Source organism: Stylophora pistillata, chromosome 2, assembly GCF_964205215.1.
Source record: "Stylophora pistillata chromosome 2, jaStyPist1.2, whole genome shotgun sequence".
Lineage (NCBI taxonomy): Eukaryota > Metazoa > Cnidaria > Anthozoa > Scleractinia > Pocilloporidae > Stylophora > Stylophora pistillata.
Window position 1 is genome coordinate 8,810,346 of NC_142520.1, and position 18,674 is coordinate 8,829,019.

General features: G+C 38.1%; 1 protein-coding gene across 2 annotated transcripts; it reads left to right on the plus strand.

The window, feature by feature from the left end:
- Positions 1-423: 423 nt before the first annotated feature.
- Positions 424-14,941, plus strand: LOC148737004 (adhesion G protein-coupled receptor L4-like). Of its 2 annotated transcripts, XM_088750678.1 has the most exons (19): positions 424-699; positions 4,823-5,119; positions 6,189-6,289; positions 6,496-6,555; positions 7,462-7,669; positions 8,685-8,792; positions 9,279-9,366; positions 9,759-9,849; positions 10,128-10,177; positions 10,755-10,881; positions 10,971-11,074; positions 11,454-11,556; positions 11,676-11,826; positions 12,546-12,627; positions 12,975-13,041; positions 13,211-13,293; positions 13,516-13,636; positions 13,936-13,977; positions 14,099-14,941. In XM_088750678.1, the coding sequence occupies exons 1-19, from the start codon at positions 642-644 to the stop codon at positions 14,234-14,236; spliced, it is 2,079 nt and encodes a 692-aa protein (XP_088606804.1). In that variant the 5' UTR covers positions 424-641; the 3' UTR covers positions 14,237-14,941. The 2 variants fall into 2 exon arrangements, with proteins under 2 accessions (XP_088606804.1, XP_088606805.1); XM_088750679.1 differs by lacking the exons at positions 13,211-13,293; positions 13,936-13,977; positions 14,099-14,941 and having other exon boundaries at positions 425-699; positions 13,516-13,628.
- Positions 14,942-18,674: the final 3,733 nt, after the last annotated feature.

Below are 18,674 nucleotides of genomic sequence, written 5' to 3' on the forward strand. Positions count from 1 at the left end.
GATGAAAGAAAAGCTTCTATAGCAGACCTGTTTCAAGCTGAGCTGTAATTGTCTCGAGGCGACACGTTTGACGCTAGCACTCTGAAGAGACAAAGCTGATCGTCGTTGACTCGCTAAATGATTAAGAGTCCAATTAGCAACATATTGAAATTAAAATAAATACCTTCCGTCGATGCTTAGTTAATATCCTTAGCCTAGAACTATATACTTGCAAAAAATAGTATTTTTACGCCTTGTTATTGTTTATCTCATGCTAGCCTATTGAAAGAGTTATGAGAATTGCAATGAAACAGTTTCTTGATCTGCTTATTCCATACGTGTTATGTCTGTGCTGTAGTTCAAAACAGGTGTAAAGTACTTATTATGACTAAATTTGGAGGGAAAGACCCGACGTCAATAATTTGAATGACAGTCAATTACCCGCATAACATGCCAGCAATAAGCTAGTGGCTGTGGCACAAAACAACATGACGAAAGAAAGATCTTTAAACTATCTCTAAATAGAGGACGCCCACAACCTCACAATTACAACGCTAGGAAGGGAATTTTGAGCTGATTTACAGCTAATACTAATTTGTAAAAGTTTGCCTTTGGTTGAGTGTGATGCTGTAAAAAAACCTGACCCCCACATCGATGGAAAAATGATCATGGCTGATTGTAAAATGTGGGGAACACTCCTGTTATCAATAACTCTGTTGAGTGAGTACCAACATTCTTCTTAGAAGATTTAATTTCGTAGATTATGTCTTACAAATATACCCCTAGGAGTAGAATCTATGGGTTTCAGTATAATCTTGGAAAAAAAGTAATAAAGCGGAAACTGAGACCGCTAGAGCTTAGAATGGCTCTAGATTAGGATACCTTTTGTTAAAGCCGACCTCATCAGCTTCTATAAGAGAGCCAGGAATAAAATGAAAATAGCATTTCAAGCGATTTACTTCATTGTGATGAAATTTTGTGGGCCGAGGCCAGGAACGTGTTCGATAATTGAGTCAGTTTGCTAGACATAACGTCTCGTAGTCACGTTCGACGCACTAAAAACTACTATAAAACGAATACAAGAATTGTAAGAACGTGTAAAATGGTATATAAAAAGTCACTTGTAAAAATGTAGCGGAATTCCAAATCGATTTCGATCAATTACGATCCTCATCAGTAGTACTCCGCCATGTTTAAAATACTCATAAATAATTGTTCATATAAGTGACTCTGAAATGTCCACACTTCTTCCAGGCTTCATGTAAGCGGTCATGATGTATCAATCACAGCTCGTGGGATTTGAAAAAAGTTCCATTCGTTCTTGGAGTTCATAAGCGAGTCTTCGTTCACATTATTTATCCTCACTCCTTCAGTTATTTGTCTCAGCATCGCGTCATTGTGATAAACACCCGTCACATCCATTCGGAACTGCTTTATCTCTCTATTGTGTTTCTCTTTACAGTGTTTCCACAATGCAGATCGTTCTTCCTTATTGTTAAGTGATTTCGTATGCTCTTTCCCTCTGGTATACGCGCTCCTGGCTGTTTCCCCTACGTATACGCTGTTACACTGGATACACTTAATCTCATACGTCACACTTTCTCTATCACACGGTCCTTTTCCACCTGTGCTACACACTGGGCAGTCTTCTCGTCCACACTGTCGCGGTTTAAATGGGTCGGACTTTTGGAGTAGTCGTTTAATGGCGATTCCGGCTTTCTCCACCACTTTAATATTGAAACCTTGCTGCTTTATTTCTGTCTGGTATTCCTTCCGTAACCGTGAGTTGGGCGTAGCCGGTACAAATATTACTGATTCATTCCCGCCGCGTTTGTACCAGTTGGATTTCCTTTCGCTCTTTTCCTTTTCTCGTTCCACCTTTCTCCACTCCTTGGGTCGATGTAACGGTCTTTCTCCTTTTCGCTCAGCTCTTTGTCTCGCTCTAAAAGCTTTGAGGGCCGAATCTACAACCTCATATCTGAATTTCTTGCTGTACCCCGAGTATTGCATTCTCAGGACCATCTCGTTAACATTCTCTACTACTCGTTCCCATGGTAACAATCTGCTACAGTTAAGTAAGACCCGAAGGACTTCTTGGGTCAGGACTGTTCTCTTTGTACTCCAGCTTACGGCAGACCTAGCATGTATGACTGTCTTAGAAGCCATGCTCTTGGAATAAAACTCATACATGATCACTGAGGCTGAGGCTTTCTCGTCCTGCCTGTCTGTCTCTTCCCCTTTTGTTTCCATCCACACCTTCAAGTCAAGGATAGGTAGCTTTCCGTCCTGGTGTTTAGAGGGGTAATCTATTTCGAGTTGTATTGACGGGTGTATGTCGTTTCCTATCTGTTTTATCAATGTCATAGTCCTCTCATCGTCACTGATTCCTTGATCCTCAGCTACGGATCTCTCATCCATGTGAGTTTTTCCATCCTTGTACCTCATCCCAACTGGTGTTGCTTGCACAGCCATGTTGATGTCATCCACGTACCGTTTGTTCATTTTCATAATGAACATTTTCGTTATGAAAATGAACAAACGGTACGTGGATGACATCAACATGGCTGTGCAAGCAACACCAGTTGGGATGAGGTACAAGGATGGAAAAACTCACATGGATGAGAGATCCGTAGCTGAGGATCAAGGAATCAGTGACGATGAGAGGACTATGACATTGATAAAACAGATAGGAAACGACATACACCCGTCAATACAACTCGAAATAGATTACCCCTCTAAACACCAGGACGGAAAGCTACCTATCCTTGACTTGAAGGTGTGGATGGAAACAAAAGGGGAAGAGACAGACAGGCAGGACGAGAAAGCCTCAGCCTCAGTGATCATGTATGAGTTTTATTCCAAGAGCATGGCTTCTAAGACAGTCATACATGCTAGGTCTGCCGTAAGCTGGAGTACAAAGAGAACAGTCCTGACCCAAGAAGTCCTTCGGGTCTTACTTAACTGTAGCAGATTGTTACCATGGGAACGAGTAGTAGAGAATGTTAACGAGATGGTCCTGAGAATGCAATACTCGGGGTACAGCAAGAAATTCAGATATGAGGTTGTAGATTCGGCCCTCAAAGCTTTTAGAGCGAGACAAAGAGCTGAGCGAAAAGGAGAAAGACCGTTACATCGACCCAAGGAGTGGAGAAAGGTGGAACGAGAAAAGGAAAAGAGCGAAAGGAAATCCAACTGGTACAAACGCGGCGGGAATGAATCAGTAATATTTGTACCGGCTACGCCCAACTCACGGTTACGGAAGGAATACCAGACAGAAATAAAGCAGCAAGGTTTCAATATTAAAGTGGTGGAGAAAGCCGGAATCGCCATTAAACGACTACTCCAAAAGTCCGACCCATTTAAACCGCGACAGTGTGGACGAGAAGACTGCCCAGTGTGTAGCACAGGTGGAAAAGGACCGTGTGATAGAGAAAGTGTGACGTATGAGATTAAGTGTATCCAGTGTAACAGCGTATACGTAGGGGAAACAGCCAGGAGCGCGTATACCAGAGGGAAAGAGCATACGAAATCACTTAACAATAAGGAAGAACGATCTGCATTGTGGAAACACTGTAAAGAGAAACACAATAGAGAGATAAAGCAGTTCCGAATGGATGTGACGGGTGTTTATCACAATGACGCGATGCTGAGACAAATAACTGAAGGAGTGAGGATAAATAATGTGAACGAAGACTCGCTTATGAACTCCAAGAACGAATGGAACTTTTTTCAAATCCCACGAGCTGTGATTGATACATCATGACCGCTTACATGAAGCCTGGAAGAAGTGTGGACATTTCAGAGTCACTTATATGAACAATTATTTATGAGTATTTTAAACATGGCGGAGTACTACTGATGAGGATCGTAATTGATCGAAATCGATTTGGAATTCCGCTACATTTTTACAAGTGACTTTTTATATACCATTTTACACGTTCTTACAATTCTTGTATTCGTTTTATAGTAGTTTTTAGTGCGTCGAACGTGACTACGAGACGTTATGTCTAGCAAACTGACTCGATTTACTTCAAGGAGCGAGTTAAGCAATGCACATTGATCTACAGACTAAAAACCCGACTTAACTCGCGCCAACATGCAAATAACGATGCTGTAATTTTTAGCCAGATTTTAAATTTAAAGATATGCAAATTCTGGAACAAGCTAATGGGAGGATAACACTAAGCTCTCCCAGCTATTACTTCCGGCAAATTACAGAAGATAGTAGCCTAACTAACAACATTTTAATTCTTCTATGAGAAGGGTCTGTTGGGTTCCTTTATGTCCTTTCCACTTTTCATCTTAATCTTAAATATTTACATTACCACTGTTGTATTTTCCATGCATTCAGTTGAATTATTAAGGGACAAACCAACGACGTTGTATGGAAATATTCCTTATACTCAAGAATAAGAAAAAGTATTCCTCAATGCCTATCCCACATGGCGTAGTTATAACAACTTGTAGTCACTCTTACCATTGAACAGCCACCTGCAAAGAGGGAAAATCGGATGTCTCTGAGCATGACGAAAAAACATAATTTATCATGATAATGAACCCAAGTGCATTAATGAACTAAATGCTGCATATTCTTGAAACTAAAACAAACCAAACCAAAACAAAAGAAAGCCAACAATCTTTGTTAATGGTATATTGTTGTGCAGATGAAATACAGGGTGACAAAGTTTGTCTCTCTAGAAAGGTGCTGTGAAGTATTAGGTGTTTATAAAACTAAGAATTGGTGACATCCGTCAGCCTCGCAGTAGTCTGGAATGCAGCGGGGGAAATTGTACACAGCATTGCAAGGCAGGTTCAAACGTTTGTGATATGTATTGTAACGCAGGTCAGTGTGCACAGACATGCGACGTTACCACATGTCACAGGACTAGAGCTCAGATTCAGAATAGGCTAAATTGTTACGGAAATGGTCCATGCTGTAAACGTTTCATGTCATTGGGAACCTTTCATATCTGCTGTGGCAAAGGTACACTCGGCACGTGCACCAGATGTCCCAAACACCAATGCACCACTTCCGATATATACCCATCAAATGTTATTACATATACCACGCCTACAGCAACTCAAGTTTTCACAACTCAAAGTTCCACAGTGCAGGGAACAGAAAATTCCCAGGCTTACCGTGAGTACCATTAGCAAAATCAATTCTGAAAGGTTTTTTTTTTTTTTTTTGTACCATGATTGATTACTTGATATATTATGCATGAAAAACAATGTCCCAATATCTTATTTTTCGAATTCCTCGCGCCTTATCGTAGCTTTACAATCTCAGTTTAACTAAATTTCATTGTAACAATAGACTTTTATTTCAACATTTAGCCCCTTTAAAAACATCGTCACCTTCCTTTCTCTCACCAATAGGGAACTTAAGTAGTCATGACGGCAACGCCACGGAAGATGTCGATTAAATAATGAGTTTCTACTTCTAGATAGAATTTAGAAAATGACTGCATTTGTTTACCGTCTCATAGGGCGCCAGACCTCAAACTCAACATAACGCATAAAAGTTTAAGTTTAAGTTTAAGTTTAATTAATTCGCCACAGGAATGGTAGGAGAAAGGAACAAAACTTTCGTTCCAATTGACACCTAACTCCTTTTTTACCCACCCATCCCACCCCGGGGAGGACATCCATCACACAGTAATCTCGTGTGTGGGAAATTAACGTCTCCTACCCCAACCCTGCAGGAGACGGGACCTCTATTTATCGTTCCTATCCGAGAAGACTGGAAAGTCTAACCATTTGCAAATATTGTTACAAAGGCAGCACTTTCTTCTCAGTTAATTAAAGACCCTGAGTGTTGGTCCGGCCGGATCTGAGCTCACGACCTCCCTCACAACAGTCCGGCGCTCTACCAATTGAGCTAACCGGGAGGCGGTTAGCTCAATTGTAGCTCAAAAGTAGCGTTTAGTTCCAAATGTAAATTAAAATAATTTGCCACAGTGGTTTCGGTTCGCAGAAAATGCAAATTTTGGTGATTTCACCTAGTTGTTTTGTAAAGGACGGCTAAGAAATGTACAAAGTTTTACAACTCACGTGCCGGGCTATTGTTCTGCCAATTAGATCTATTGTTTTTCCACATTCTCCTTGCCGTCGCTGTCGTGGTTTGCTTAAATTTCCTATAATCATTTTTTTTTCCTCATGGACATCATCATCCTTATCACCGTCATCCTCATCATTATCGGCCGCAGCAGCGCTATCGCCATCCTCACCGTCTCCATGGTCGTCTTCGTCAGCACCATCGCCAACTAAGACATCTCCGTTATCGACATCAGAAGAAATTGAGAATCTGGTGTGTATTGTAATTTTTCTTACCCTTGTATCTACCACTATCATGCTGTTTAGCATTTATCAATTTAGGCTTCGACAGGATTCGAACCTGTATCTCCCAGGTATTAGCTACGAAGCCACGAGTTGGAGGCGAGGCAAATTTCACAGGGTTCATTATTTACGTGGGTGAATCTCATCACAAAGTTCGCCTCTCTTTCTTTGCTACAGGCAAATGATTCTGTTTCTAAATTGAGTAGGATAGATGTCAAGAGAAACAGTTCTTTGAAGGTATGAACATGCTAATTCCTTATCTATCGTAATCATGATTAGGATACTTAGTAATATGGCATGCGCGATATTTAGAGAGGTGACTAAAGTAGTTGGAAAGCTTTATAAGTATTCATGTCAAGGAGAAAAGCTTCGAAATAAAGTGTGCCAGATATGGATACCTTTTCTAAGGAATAGTAGTCCCTTATATGTAAGAACGGCGGTGAAAAAAGTCAAGTATAATCTGTTAATTTTTTTTTAAATCGAGTTTGTAAGTCTCAGCTGAAATTTACTCTTACCTCGCCTATAGGTTCCTTTCAGTCCAAATTGGAAGTAGTCCTAATTACAAGCTCTTTTGCCTTTAAGAATTCTTAAGATGTGTTTTTTCTATCTCCTTATGTTGACATTTTGGATGGTAAAGTAGAAAAATTCAAAGTAACACAGATAAATAGAGATAAATCGCCACGGATAAAAATGTAATTTCTCCCTGAATGCTGGACTCGATAGCCACTTAAAAGCAGGAAGAGAACTTCCACATCAACGCACAATTCAGTGAATTAATTGGCTAAATGGTTAGTGATAAAGATCAACCATGTCTCATTTTGTCCGTTATATAAACATCATAAATCTTCCAGGTGACAGGTTTTTGCTTTCAGCCGCAGGAAATGCCTTGACCAAGGCCAACTCATTTTCGGTTTTTCTTTTCGTGTTTTGGTTTTCCTCCTCTTTTAGAAAATTCATGAACCCTAAAGAGTGACGAAAAAAGCGTGTGAAGTATCAGAAACTGATTAGCGATGTTAGATACACCTACAAAACTATGCAATACTTCTAAACTCCTTACCATTGCGGCTTTTCTCAGGGGTGGCAATCCCTTATCCAAACCTTCGTTTTATATAATTAAAAATATTCAATCTTTCGGCATTATAGGAAGTTATGCGCGTATTTGAAGTCTTCACTGATCGTTTTCTGAACATCATAAAACCCCATAGAGGTCAACTACTTAATAGAGAAGATGAAAAAAGACGAAAATCCATTTTTGAACTGGCAATCGCCTTCGAGGAGTTTGCTCTAAATTATGGTAAACACCATTTGAGCAGAACGAAGCCATCCGCGAAGATCATAAGCCAAAAAATGGGTGAGTTAAAAACACGTTCTCCCTTTGTCGTTCTCTATAATTTTATGATTATTAAATGAGTATCTGACAAATTGACCGGCTCAATGGTCAATCTATTGTTTAGCCTAAATAAATGAATACAAGGGACGTTCTGAAAGGCCCACAGAAGTAATATTAAGCGCATTAAACTTGTCGGTCTCTGGTCTCTCTGGCTGATGCAAGTAATTGCAAGACTGAGGGATGAAATTCCCGTTGAAGGAAAGTAATATTCTCTCTGTTAATAGGTATTTCCCATTCTCTGCTGTTTGAGTATTTCATGCCCTTGATATTTTATATATTTTAATGATATCAATATGATTCAATAGTATATTTTAATTGCATTGGGTCAAATCAGATTCTCTTTAAACGAATCGCAGTGTAGTACTGCCAATCTACCTAAAAATTTGATTGTTATTGATAGTAATGATAACAGTAATAATAATGATACAATGAATATATGAAGTTCATATATTTTGAACTGTGGTTGTAGATACGTATGATGCACGATCCTCGCAGTAGAGAGCGCTATTTATGGAAAAGCGAAAATCAGACCTGAAAAAAATCAGGCCTGCACGGGATTCGAACCACTGACCTCTGCGATACTAGTGCAGCGCTCTACCAATTGAGCTAACAAGCCAACTAGGAGCAGGCAGTTAAGTTGATTCGTAATAAATATTTGAACTTCATATATTCACTGTATCTGATTTATTATCACGGCTTTATTACGAATCAACTTAACGGCCTGCTCCTAGTTGGCTTGTTAGCTCAATAGGTAGAGCGCTGCTCTAGTATCGCACAGGTCAGTGGTTCGAGTCCCGTACAGCACTGATTTTTTTCAGGTCTGATTTTCGCTATTGCATAAATAGCGCTCTCTACTGCGAGGATCGTACATCATACGAATAATAATGATAATAATAATAATAGTTATTATTATTATTATTATTATTAAAAGAAAGATCTAGATATGCTACAGCTGATCTTCTTCTTCTTCCGATAGTTATGGGTATTCAAAGAGGCTACCGCCAAAATGCGACTGGCTTTTTCCTCAACGAAGAAGAATGGCAAGATAGTATTAATATTTCATCTGAAGATTTTTCTGAGAATGGTTTGTGTTCAACTCATATTTAACTGTAAATCATAAAGTAGCATTTTGTTTTGATTTTATTTGCATCTTACATGTATCTTAATACTTTTGATACGCTGAAAGATTTGGTTTATCAATAGCAAATTCAAACTGGGTGCTCTCCTGTGTTTTAGAGTTTAGATTTATTTTTATTAACAGCGTATTTTTTGTAAATTTATGAAATAGAACAGCTTAGAAGCTACGAACTCTCTGATGGGTCAAAAACCTATTGCTTTTTGCACCGGGAAACCCAGAGAAAACTGAAGTATATTTCTTACACAAACAATAGACCTAGGTTTCGATTTGTTAACCAGCGTGCTGAACCACTTACGATGCATATTGGAGGAATATTTGAAAAGTTTACAAATCACTCGTGTCCGGCTAGTGATTTGGAGTACGTATATAACTGGCCTAACCCTTACGGGGCTACAAGGGCATTTTTACACTGGCTGATTGTTCACCGTTTAGGGTCAGTGGTTGTTGGGTGCGTCTACAAGGATCTCCATGAGTTATTGCTGGGAGGAAAGTCAATCGGGAATGAAACTGGCCATTCAAGGTGACAGTAAACAATTAATCATTTGAGAACTGATTCATACTTAACTTGAATGGAATGAGTGATGGGCTATGTCGTAGGAAATTAAACTAATCAAATTTAGGGGAAGCATAATAAACGGTACCGGTCTTATTTCTAGTTTCGCACGTCTTTAATCTGACTACAATAAGTTTATTTGCCATAAAGTGGATGTGACCTAAGTCCATTTTTTAACACATTAAGAAGTTTTTGAACGGTTAGGTCGAAAAAGGAGAAGTAAAATTTCATTCTCATTATATAATCATGAAGAAAAAATATTTCATTATGGAGTTAATTCGTGCATTGGTTTGCATAGCTTGATAGCATTCTGAGCTATTATTAAACCCGTTAATTTTTACAACATTTTTTCTCTACAGGTATGTTAACAGTAGGATAATAACGGTAGCCATGGATCCCAAACCTGAAAAATTGCAACGAAATGCCATCTTGAAGTTCAGAAACCTAAAGGTAACTGCATGGACACCAAAAGATAACCTCCGTAAAACTGTGTTTTATTGGGTCGATTTACACTTGGCTGTGTAGCCGCGCGATGCGGTTCCAGTCGAGGCCCACAAATTGACCCTTGCTCACCATAGAGTCTCCAGTAGCTCAGTGGTTAGAGCATCCGACTAGATCACGGAGGGTCGTGGGTTCATGTCCCATCTGGGGCTCGGATTTTTCTATTACACTAAAAATTGTTTCATCTTTACAGATTTACAAGTAATACGTATAAAATCTATCTTCAGGTCGTTGACGGAGAAAAATATTGTATGTTTTGGAGTGGCTCCAAAAAGAGGTACAAAATACTTTAGAACTCTCTATTCTTTTTCAGTTCATGACTGAGTATAAAAATTGAAAATTATTCGTCAAACGCCCATTTGCGATGAAGGTAGTCCTGAATTTCAGATTACATTATCGGTAATGATTCTTGACGATTAGCTAATCTGAGGTGAAGTGTGAACCACCAGTTCTCTCTTACCAGACAAAATATTGCACTGTCCAAAATCTTATAATCCAACTGCTGGGTTCCAAAGGAATACCTCGTAGAAACTGTGCGAGCTTTTATTGTTTTTCCTTGTTATTCGTTTCGTTCCTTTGGTTTTTTTTTTTTGCTTTTGTTTTGATTTGTTGTTGTTTTTTTCACAACTGATGGGATATTAGGGCATTTCGAGAGTCTAGATCTTTCTTGCAAAATGTTTCATCTGCCTCTAAAGTATACCTCGTCATCGTTGTATATCACTGGGAGGAAGCTAATGGCTTTTTGCTATGAAATACCAAAACAATATGAGTGATGTTTGAGTCCTCACAGAATTTGTTTTTCTACTTGAAATCATTATTCGTATTTTCAATGATGCAATATTAGTTTTTTTTAGTCCAGACGGGTTTTCAGAGGAGGGTTGTCATGTGGAGCCTCGGAATAACAATTCTGAAGAAACAGTTTGTGGCTGCAATCATTTGACTCATTTTGCCGTCTTAGTTGACTTCAGCGGTGGCATAAAAGTAGGTTTCTTTTATTAATTTTCCTCCAAGAGGTAGTTCCGTGTGCTCAATTCAATCAATTTATCACCTTTTTTTTTCTCTTGACGCAGCTCTCCGAGAAGGACATAGCAATTCTGGAGATCATCACATACGTAGGACTCAGTCTCTCTATCATCGGAATGCTCTCGACAGTTATTCTGTATTCTTTCCTCACGTAAGTACTGTTACAGAACAATCATGAAAGTAAGGTATAAAATGTCTTTGAAGATGTTTCATATCAACAAGAGCAACGCATGCTTAGTGTTCATACAAAAAATAGATGAGATTTTCTTACTTCGAACAGTATATGTTGGGCATCACTCGTTATCAGCGAATGTCCAAGTTCTTCTGCCTTCAGTCGCCCTAATGTTAGTTCGTTTTATCTTGTGCACTTCACATTTACATCAATAAAGAGAAGAGAAAGGGCATCAGTCTAATAATTACGGATTTGTTTTACTTGGCTTTGCTATTGGTGTGTTTTAACTAAACTCTCTTGCTTTCCTTCAGGCTTTCTTTCGTTACAATGTACCTTACAAATCTTTTAATTTTGTCAGAGATGTTCGTCAACCTCTTTCTCAAATACGCTTAAATCTCGCGGTGTCTCTCGGAGCTGGACAAATCATCTTCCTCGCTGGAATAAATGCCACGGAGAACAAGGTGGGCGGTTTCTCACCATTCGTTGAGTAAATTCAAATAATTCATTATCGAAAGCAACATAGCAGTTGCAGTTCGTGTCTTCCCTTTGTTTTTTTGTCGTTTTGTTTTCTTTTTTGCAGGCTGTTTGTGTCACAGTGGCAGCTCTAATGCAATATTTCTTGATGGCTGCTTTCTGCTGGATGCTGGTGGAGGGAATTTATCTCTACCTGTTTGTTGTAAAAGTTTATAACATCAACACCAAGATGCACATGTATCACGTCATCTCATGGGGTATTTTGCTTTTAAAATTGAACTTAAGGCCCTAGGAAATGGCTTCAACATTTGCTTCAACATCCTTTCGATCTTTTTGAATGACAGTGTTGAAAGCATTAGCCACCCTCTTTCCACCGTGTTGAAACGTGTCGAAACGATGTTGAATCGATGTTGAAAGAGTTTAAAAGCCTTTAAACTTTGCTCTAACATCAGATCAACATTTCTATTGTTCTCTGGTATGTTCGGAATGTTAACGCGGAGTTGAAGTCATTTGGTCCTGCACTTTTCATATTCCGCTGTGTCTTCGATCGTTAATTCCTTCACGATGTTGTTCCGATCCATTGTCTTGTCTTTCTCCTTCGGGGTTTTCTATCCTCATCATTCAAAATTTCAAAAGCTACAGAAACCGCTAATAACGAGCGAACTTTGTTGTAAACCGTACAAGCGATCTATTGTTTCATTTCAAAACGACGCCTTTGCATGTGTCTCAGGCGTGCAAAGAGCAGGGGCCTGAAGCTAATTACCAGGCCACTCGCTAAGTTTTGTTGAATGAAATGTTGAAACCGTTTGCCCAACACACCGTTCAACATCATTCAAGAACCTTTCAACAGCGTTTAACAAAATCGAATGGATGTTGAAGCCGTTTGCTAGGGCCTTTATCATACATTGTTGTGAATCATTTTATTGACTCGTGCATCATTTTGAATCACTGTATTTGGTTTATAATGTCGTTATAGGCTTTCCAGTCGTTATGGTAGCCATTTCATTGAGCATCTCTGCTGGAAAAAAAAGAATGCTGAGCTATACCAGTGATAAATAGTAAGAAGGAAATTTTGCTTTCACTGCTCTTCTTTTTTGGAAAATGCTTTTTTAAAGTTCTTTTCTATTCACTTCTCCTTTTGTCCATCTCAGTCGTTAAAGTTTTGAGGCTCAATTCGCTTTATTTCGCCTTTTCTCACCCTTTTTTCGTTAAGTGCATTAATGTGCTATCTATATCGTACCTATAACCTTTGTCCCTGTAAGCCAGCCTTCAACTTAGAGTCTCTTTCATTGTACGGATGTTACCTTCGGTTAAAAAAAGTGATCGGGAATATTGTGAAATTGAAATCCAGTAGTACCTATTTTTTTCTCTCTGTCTCTCTTTTTGTTTCTCTTTGTTTCTGTAGTTGTTGGATGTCCTCAGCTAACAGCTTGATTTGGATATTTGTCACATTTGTGATTACGGTTGAAGTTGTAAGTTCCTGATTTGGATCACTTTCTTTTGACATTATTATTTGGGATTTTAGTTTAACGTTTGGATCACTTTCTTTTGACATTATTCTTTGGGATTCTAGTTTAACGTTTGATGTGCCCAACAGACATACTTCAATACAATTTTATATTCATATCCTTCCCCTCTAAGGTCAACATTTTGATACTCATTCGTGTCATAAGGGAAATGACCAAAATGCAGCCAACAGGAGATAAGCAAACTCAGCAAATACGGTGAGATAGATCTTCAAAATTAGGATAAAAAGAAATACTTTTTCTGCCAGAAATTGCAACAGAATCTTATCATCCTTTTAATTATATTTGCCTAACCTCCTCATTTGTTAATTAATATTAGTAAAGCATGATGATTTCTGATGACCAGAAATACTTTTGAGGAAGAGATGCAGTTAATAAACGTTTAAGAACACCATGTCTTAAATTTTTCCCGTCCTTTAGACTTAGCATAAGAGCATGCGCGGTGATGATTCCCCTGCTGGGTGTCACGTGGCTATTTGGTCTTTTATCGCCGTTACACAAAGCTTTCGCTTACATTTTTACTATCCTCAACTCTACTCAGGTGAGTGCTTCATCCTCTTTGTTCATTAATAAAATTATCCATATGGAGTGTCTAGATAATGTATAGAGATAACGTGTTTTCATCAACTGAGTTTATAATGTAGCTCCAGTATTTGTAAATATTACAGGAGAGCATAAAATTAAAAAGAAAATAAACAAATTTTCCGCGTCATTCTCGTAGTTAAAGATTTTATTTACGTCATAGCACTAGCTCTGAGATATTTGACAAAGAAAAAAAATCACAATCGCATATAGTAAGGAAATAAGAGATTAATCTTAAAAACCTTTTTCTTATTTAAGGGTTTCCTGATTTTTTCCCTTCACTGTCTGCGAAACAGCCAGGTAAGTTTAATGTAAGAAGAAAACATGTGGGTAATGAGATTATCAAACTTGAATTTCTATGTGTTTGTACGTGTGTGTGTTTGGATGTTTTCTTTTGTTTAAGTTGTTTCTCTATCTGCAGATTAAAGAGCGATTCAACAGAAAAGTCGACACTGTTTTTCCATCTGTTAGCAAAGAAAACTCCACTAAGAAGAGCTCACAGGCTAATCTGAGTGATGTTGGAGATGCGAGGGCAGTTGAACTGGGGCCTTATCATTAATATGAACTGAAAAAACAGTTAACTTAAGAAACGGGATCAGGACAGGTTGAGAATTGGATTAAATGTTTGTAGAGCGGCAGTTGTTACTGAAAATTGCGTCAGATAGTCTAATCCATATTAGGCCAGCTTTCTAGAGTTATCCGCCTTTAGCGTTGTCTAAGTTTTCAACTAGATGCTAATAGCTTCTCTTGATGGAAAACGAGTACCTCTAGCTTATCAAAGGTGTTAACGACATACAAACTCTTTAGAAAAGGGTATTATTGATGTCAACGTGTCTAACCCTAATTAGACCAGTTTTCTAGAGTCATCAGCCATTAACGTTGTCTAGGCTCTTAAATAGATGCAGGCAGCTTCTTTAGATGGAAAACAAGTACTTTAATTTTAGCCCATCGTATATGTCAACAACACGCACATTTCTTCAGGAAAGTGGGTTAGTTTATCCTAATGAAATATTTTGGAGGCCGGTTGTTATGATTCATCGTTACATTTAAGGGTAGTCAGTCCTCTACATAATGGTTAGTTCAATTCGTGCGGTGGATATGATTGCCCTTCAAGGGAAACTACAATCTAGTAAGATGTTAGTAAATGTCATATCATGCATTTGTTATACTCAGTTGCCTCTAAATAAGATTACATATTCTGCAGTCAGTAGTATGAATAAAATCACAGTTGTCTTATTAGGGTATGAGACACTAATCTTTGAAACATTTCGGTTCATTTTCGCTTTTATCTTTCATCATATCGTAAAGAAAAGCAAAAGGGTATTTAGTAAATTAAGTCGAAGTATTTATTTTAAAAGTGATACCCACAGGTTACAGGTATAAGGCGCCCTGATTCCACCAATTCAACTGGTAAGCGACCGAATCGAAACAAGCGAAACGACCAAAACGGAAAAAGCGAAACGACCACAACGAAAGGACCGTAACGACCAAGACGAAACAAACAAAACGAAACGACCGTTCTGACCAAAATAAAACCACTACAACGATCTACACAGTAGAGGTTGAAATGTCACGGAAAATAAATATTTCACATCAAATATTCTCTCGCATTTTAAGGGCTTCAAACATTACGGCTATCTCACGAAACTTTATTTGTTCTTCCCCCATGCGAGTAGTTGAAACTACTATTTGACACTTCTATGTAGTTTTCGGGACGGAACGCTAGCCATATCGAATACCAAAGCATATATGGGAAGGAGAGGAAGAAACAGATAAAAGTATTCATTGACAACATCGATCCACATTCGTGATTTTTAATGAACTAATATTTTTTAGGTAAAGGCTGATAGTTTCTAAAGAAACTGTTTGAGGCTGCGTCGGTGGGGGTAATGACGAAGCGAATGATGAAGAGCTAACGCTCGAAACGTCAGCTTTTATAATCGTAACGGTGGCCAATGTACCATTTCAACTTTGTTGATACATTGAAATAATTTTTCAGGGTTCCCATAACCCTTCACGCCAAGCCGATGGCAGTCGAGAGATAATTTAATTGCCTTGCGAGGTAGATCAAGAGTTGACCATAAACGAAAGGAGACGAATATGACGGTTGACGCCTGACACCCTTGCGTATTCATTTAATTATTGACTGTGTTTTGTATATTTTTCGGTCGTCCTGATAGTTTTTTTTTTTTGTCGTTTCGTTCGCTTATTTCGATCCTCCCGTTTGGTCGCTTCGGTGGTTTCGCTTGTTTCTTTTCGTTTTCCTGTTTCGAGTTTTAGTCCATGCCATTCAGCTTGGCTGTTAATGGTTGTCCAAAACCTATTTTTTTTTTTTTTATTCGAGGTAGATAGGTCTGGTTAAGTGTGAGTATGTAAACATGTTTGTATTGTTGTAGATTCGCGTGTATTTCTCAGGAATAATTTCAACCGAGGAAAACACGGAAAAATACGTCTATTTCTCAAAATAGCAAAGTTTCGAAATAACACACCCTCTGGCCAGTTGAAGCAGTGCGCCTAACCATTACACAAATGCAAGGTGAGCAAGGCTTTGAAGCATTTCCGATATTTTTGCCCCGAAATCATTTGAACTTATTTGAGTTTGCTCGACAGGAAACATTGATGAAGCTCTAACAATTCCCCATGGGAACTTTTGGTTCTGTCCTGGTGTACCGGTTCACACGGGAATTACCATTGTTCTTTCTTTGTTTAGGAGTCGTTGGTTAGCTATTGTGTATTGTTTGGTCTTTTGTATCGGTTCTTGTGAACCGGTACACGAGGACAGAACCGAACTTTTATTCAGTCAAGATGTGCTTACTGCACGGTCATTATTCTAAGATCATCTTTCTCTCTTTTTTTCCAGAATATTGACTTTAAAATTTTCAAAAAACCTTGGGGTCTGAAACAGGTTTTTTTAATACGAAAACATTTTCTACTAGCTAATAGTTATTAACCCGTCATTTTGAGGGAAACAGCCAATCAGAAAACTATTTTGAACTACCATGTGCGTATTTTAGCATAACAGATTACCACTGTCACCATAATATGGATAATTCTTATCCACAAAGTATAGTAATGGTGCCTCGTCATTGTGAATGTAGCGGTAAATTATTGTTATGAAAATAACAAATGAAGGAGAATAAAATTTCGAGTAGTTTTTATAAAAAAAAAGCGCTAATCAAACAACATATCTTAAACTCTTATCCCCGCTATTCATGACAACGACATAGAGCTATGTGTATAATCGAGAACCCTTGTGCGTGAAACAATCAGTCGCGTTATGTCTCTCTACACCACCCTAAAGTGTGTCAATTCATGAAAGGGAAAAAGTAATCTCAGATAGATCTGTTACAAGCATTTTAGTCTAATGGCGTAATTCTCTCGAGGCAACGCATTTGGGCCCTAAAAATGAATTCACTGTTAACTGGCTAAATAAACAAAGAATGCTAGTCAGTAATTAATACTTAGATCTTTACTTTTAGCCCCGGGCTAAATCATCAAGAAGAAAATATAGTTTTCGCTTTGTCATCCCGCATCCCACGTTATTATGTTAAAAGAGTTGGAAAATCTGTTCTGGAACAGTTTCGTACCAGTTTTATTTGTTTTACTTAAATTTTAAACGGCTACAAAAGGCATACTGCGTCTTATTTTCGCGGAGACAACTGACGTCAGTCGTTTGTATGACAATCAATTTCCCGCATAAAATGCTTGCAATTGCAATAAACAGCTGTTTCTAGCTCAAAACAACACTTGCTGTGTCACCTGTCAAAGATTTCCAAAAGATGACAATCAACGAAGCCTTCTTCAAGGATACTGGCAAGGTAAATTTGTGGTGAATCAAATGCTATAGCAATTTTGTTAAGAGGTTGCGTTTGGTTCAACTAGATTCAACTTGGCAACAGATAGTGTTTTTATTTTCCTATGAGTATTTCGATATTATGCGTTAATATTCGCTACAGTAGAAGACGTAGTCTGAATTGCAGCGTTTACGCAAAACCGTATTCAATTATGAGCAAGAAGGGAACGGAAAAAGAAGAACCAAAAATATATCGGTGTTTCGAAGGTTTTTGTGAAGTAAATGTCTCTTTTACGAAAGCAAAAATACACTTTCGTGCGAAACAGCGATAGGAACATCAATAGAGCTCTTTGTTTTCACGATGGCAACCATTTTTTCACAAAAATGCTCCAGCTTCACCGTTATTATTTGAAGTTTATGTTTTTTCCTTGTTTTCAGCATTTTCCCCGGAAAGTTTTAGAAACACCAACGGTAATGAAACAAGTGGTCAATTACGAAAACATATATCAACATATGTCATGTGAACTATCATGTGCGTGTTCAAGTGAAGATAAGAAACCCGCTCATTACTAGTAAAGGAAAGCATTAGCCCGTTAGTTTTAGACGATTAAATCAAACAGAGTTTTTTGACTTACTATGCCCAATTTTTTATTGACGAAAAAATTAATGTGTATCATTTAGAAAAATTTGTGGAGTATGAAAAAAAAACAGGCACAGTCTGTGGCTTTGCACCACTAAGCCGATATAGGTGCTAATATTAATAAAGAGAAAAAATCTTCATTGATAGACCCGTTTTCATTGGAGTTATTATTATCGCGAAGTGACTTCTGTTATGCTTACGCTCTGAAAAGACTTAAATCTTTGTAAACTGGCTAAATAAACAAAGGGTAGCAATCATCATTGATGAATTTTTGTTAGCATGACTGCTAACGAAACTTAATATCTCTACCCTGAGGCTACATCATTTAGAAAAAAAAAAAAGATTAAAACAACTTTCTGCTCTGTCATTACACGTCGCGTGCAACCCTATGGAGAGAGTTCTAAAAGTTATGCTGGAACACTTTCTCGGAATGATAATATCATTTTGATCATGTTTGTTTTCCCTAAACTTCAAACGGGTGTTAAAAGTAGAAATGCGAGTACATTTTAACCGGAAAGATCTGATGTTAACGATTTGCATAATGGTCAAATTGCCGCATATGCC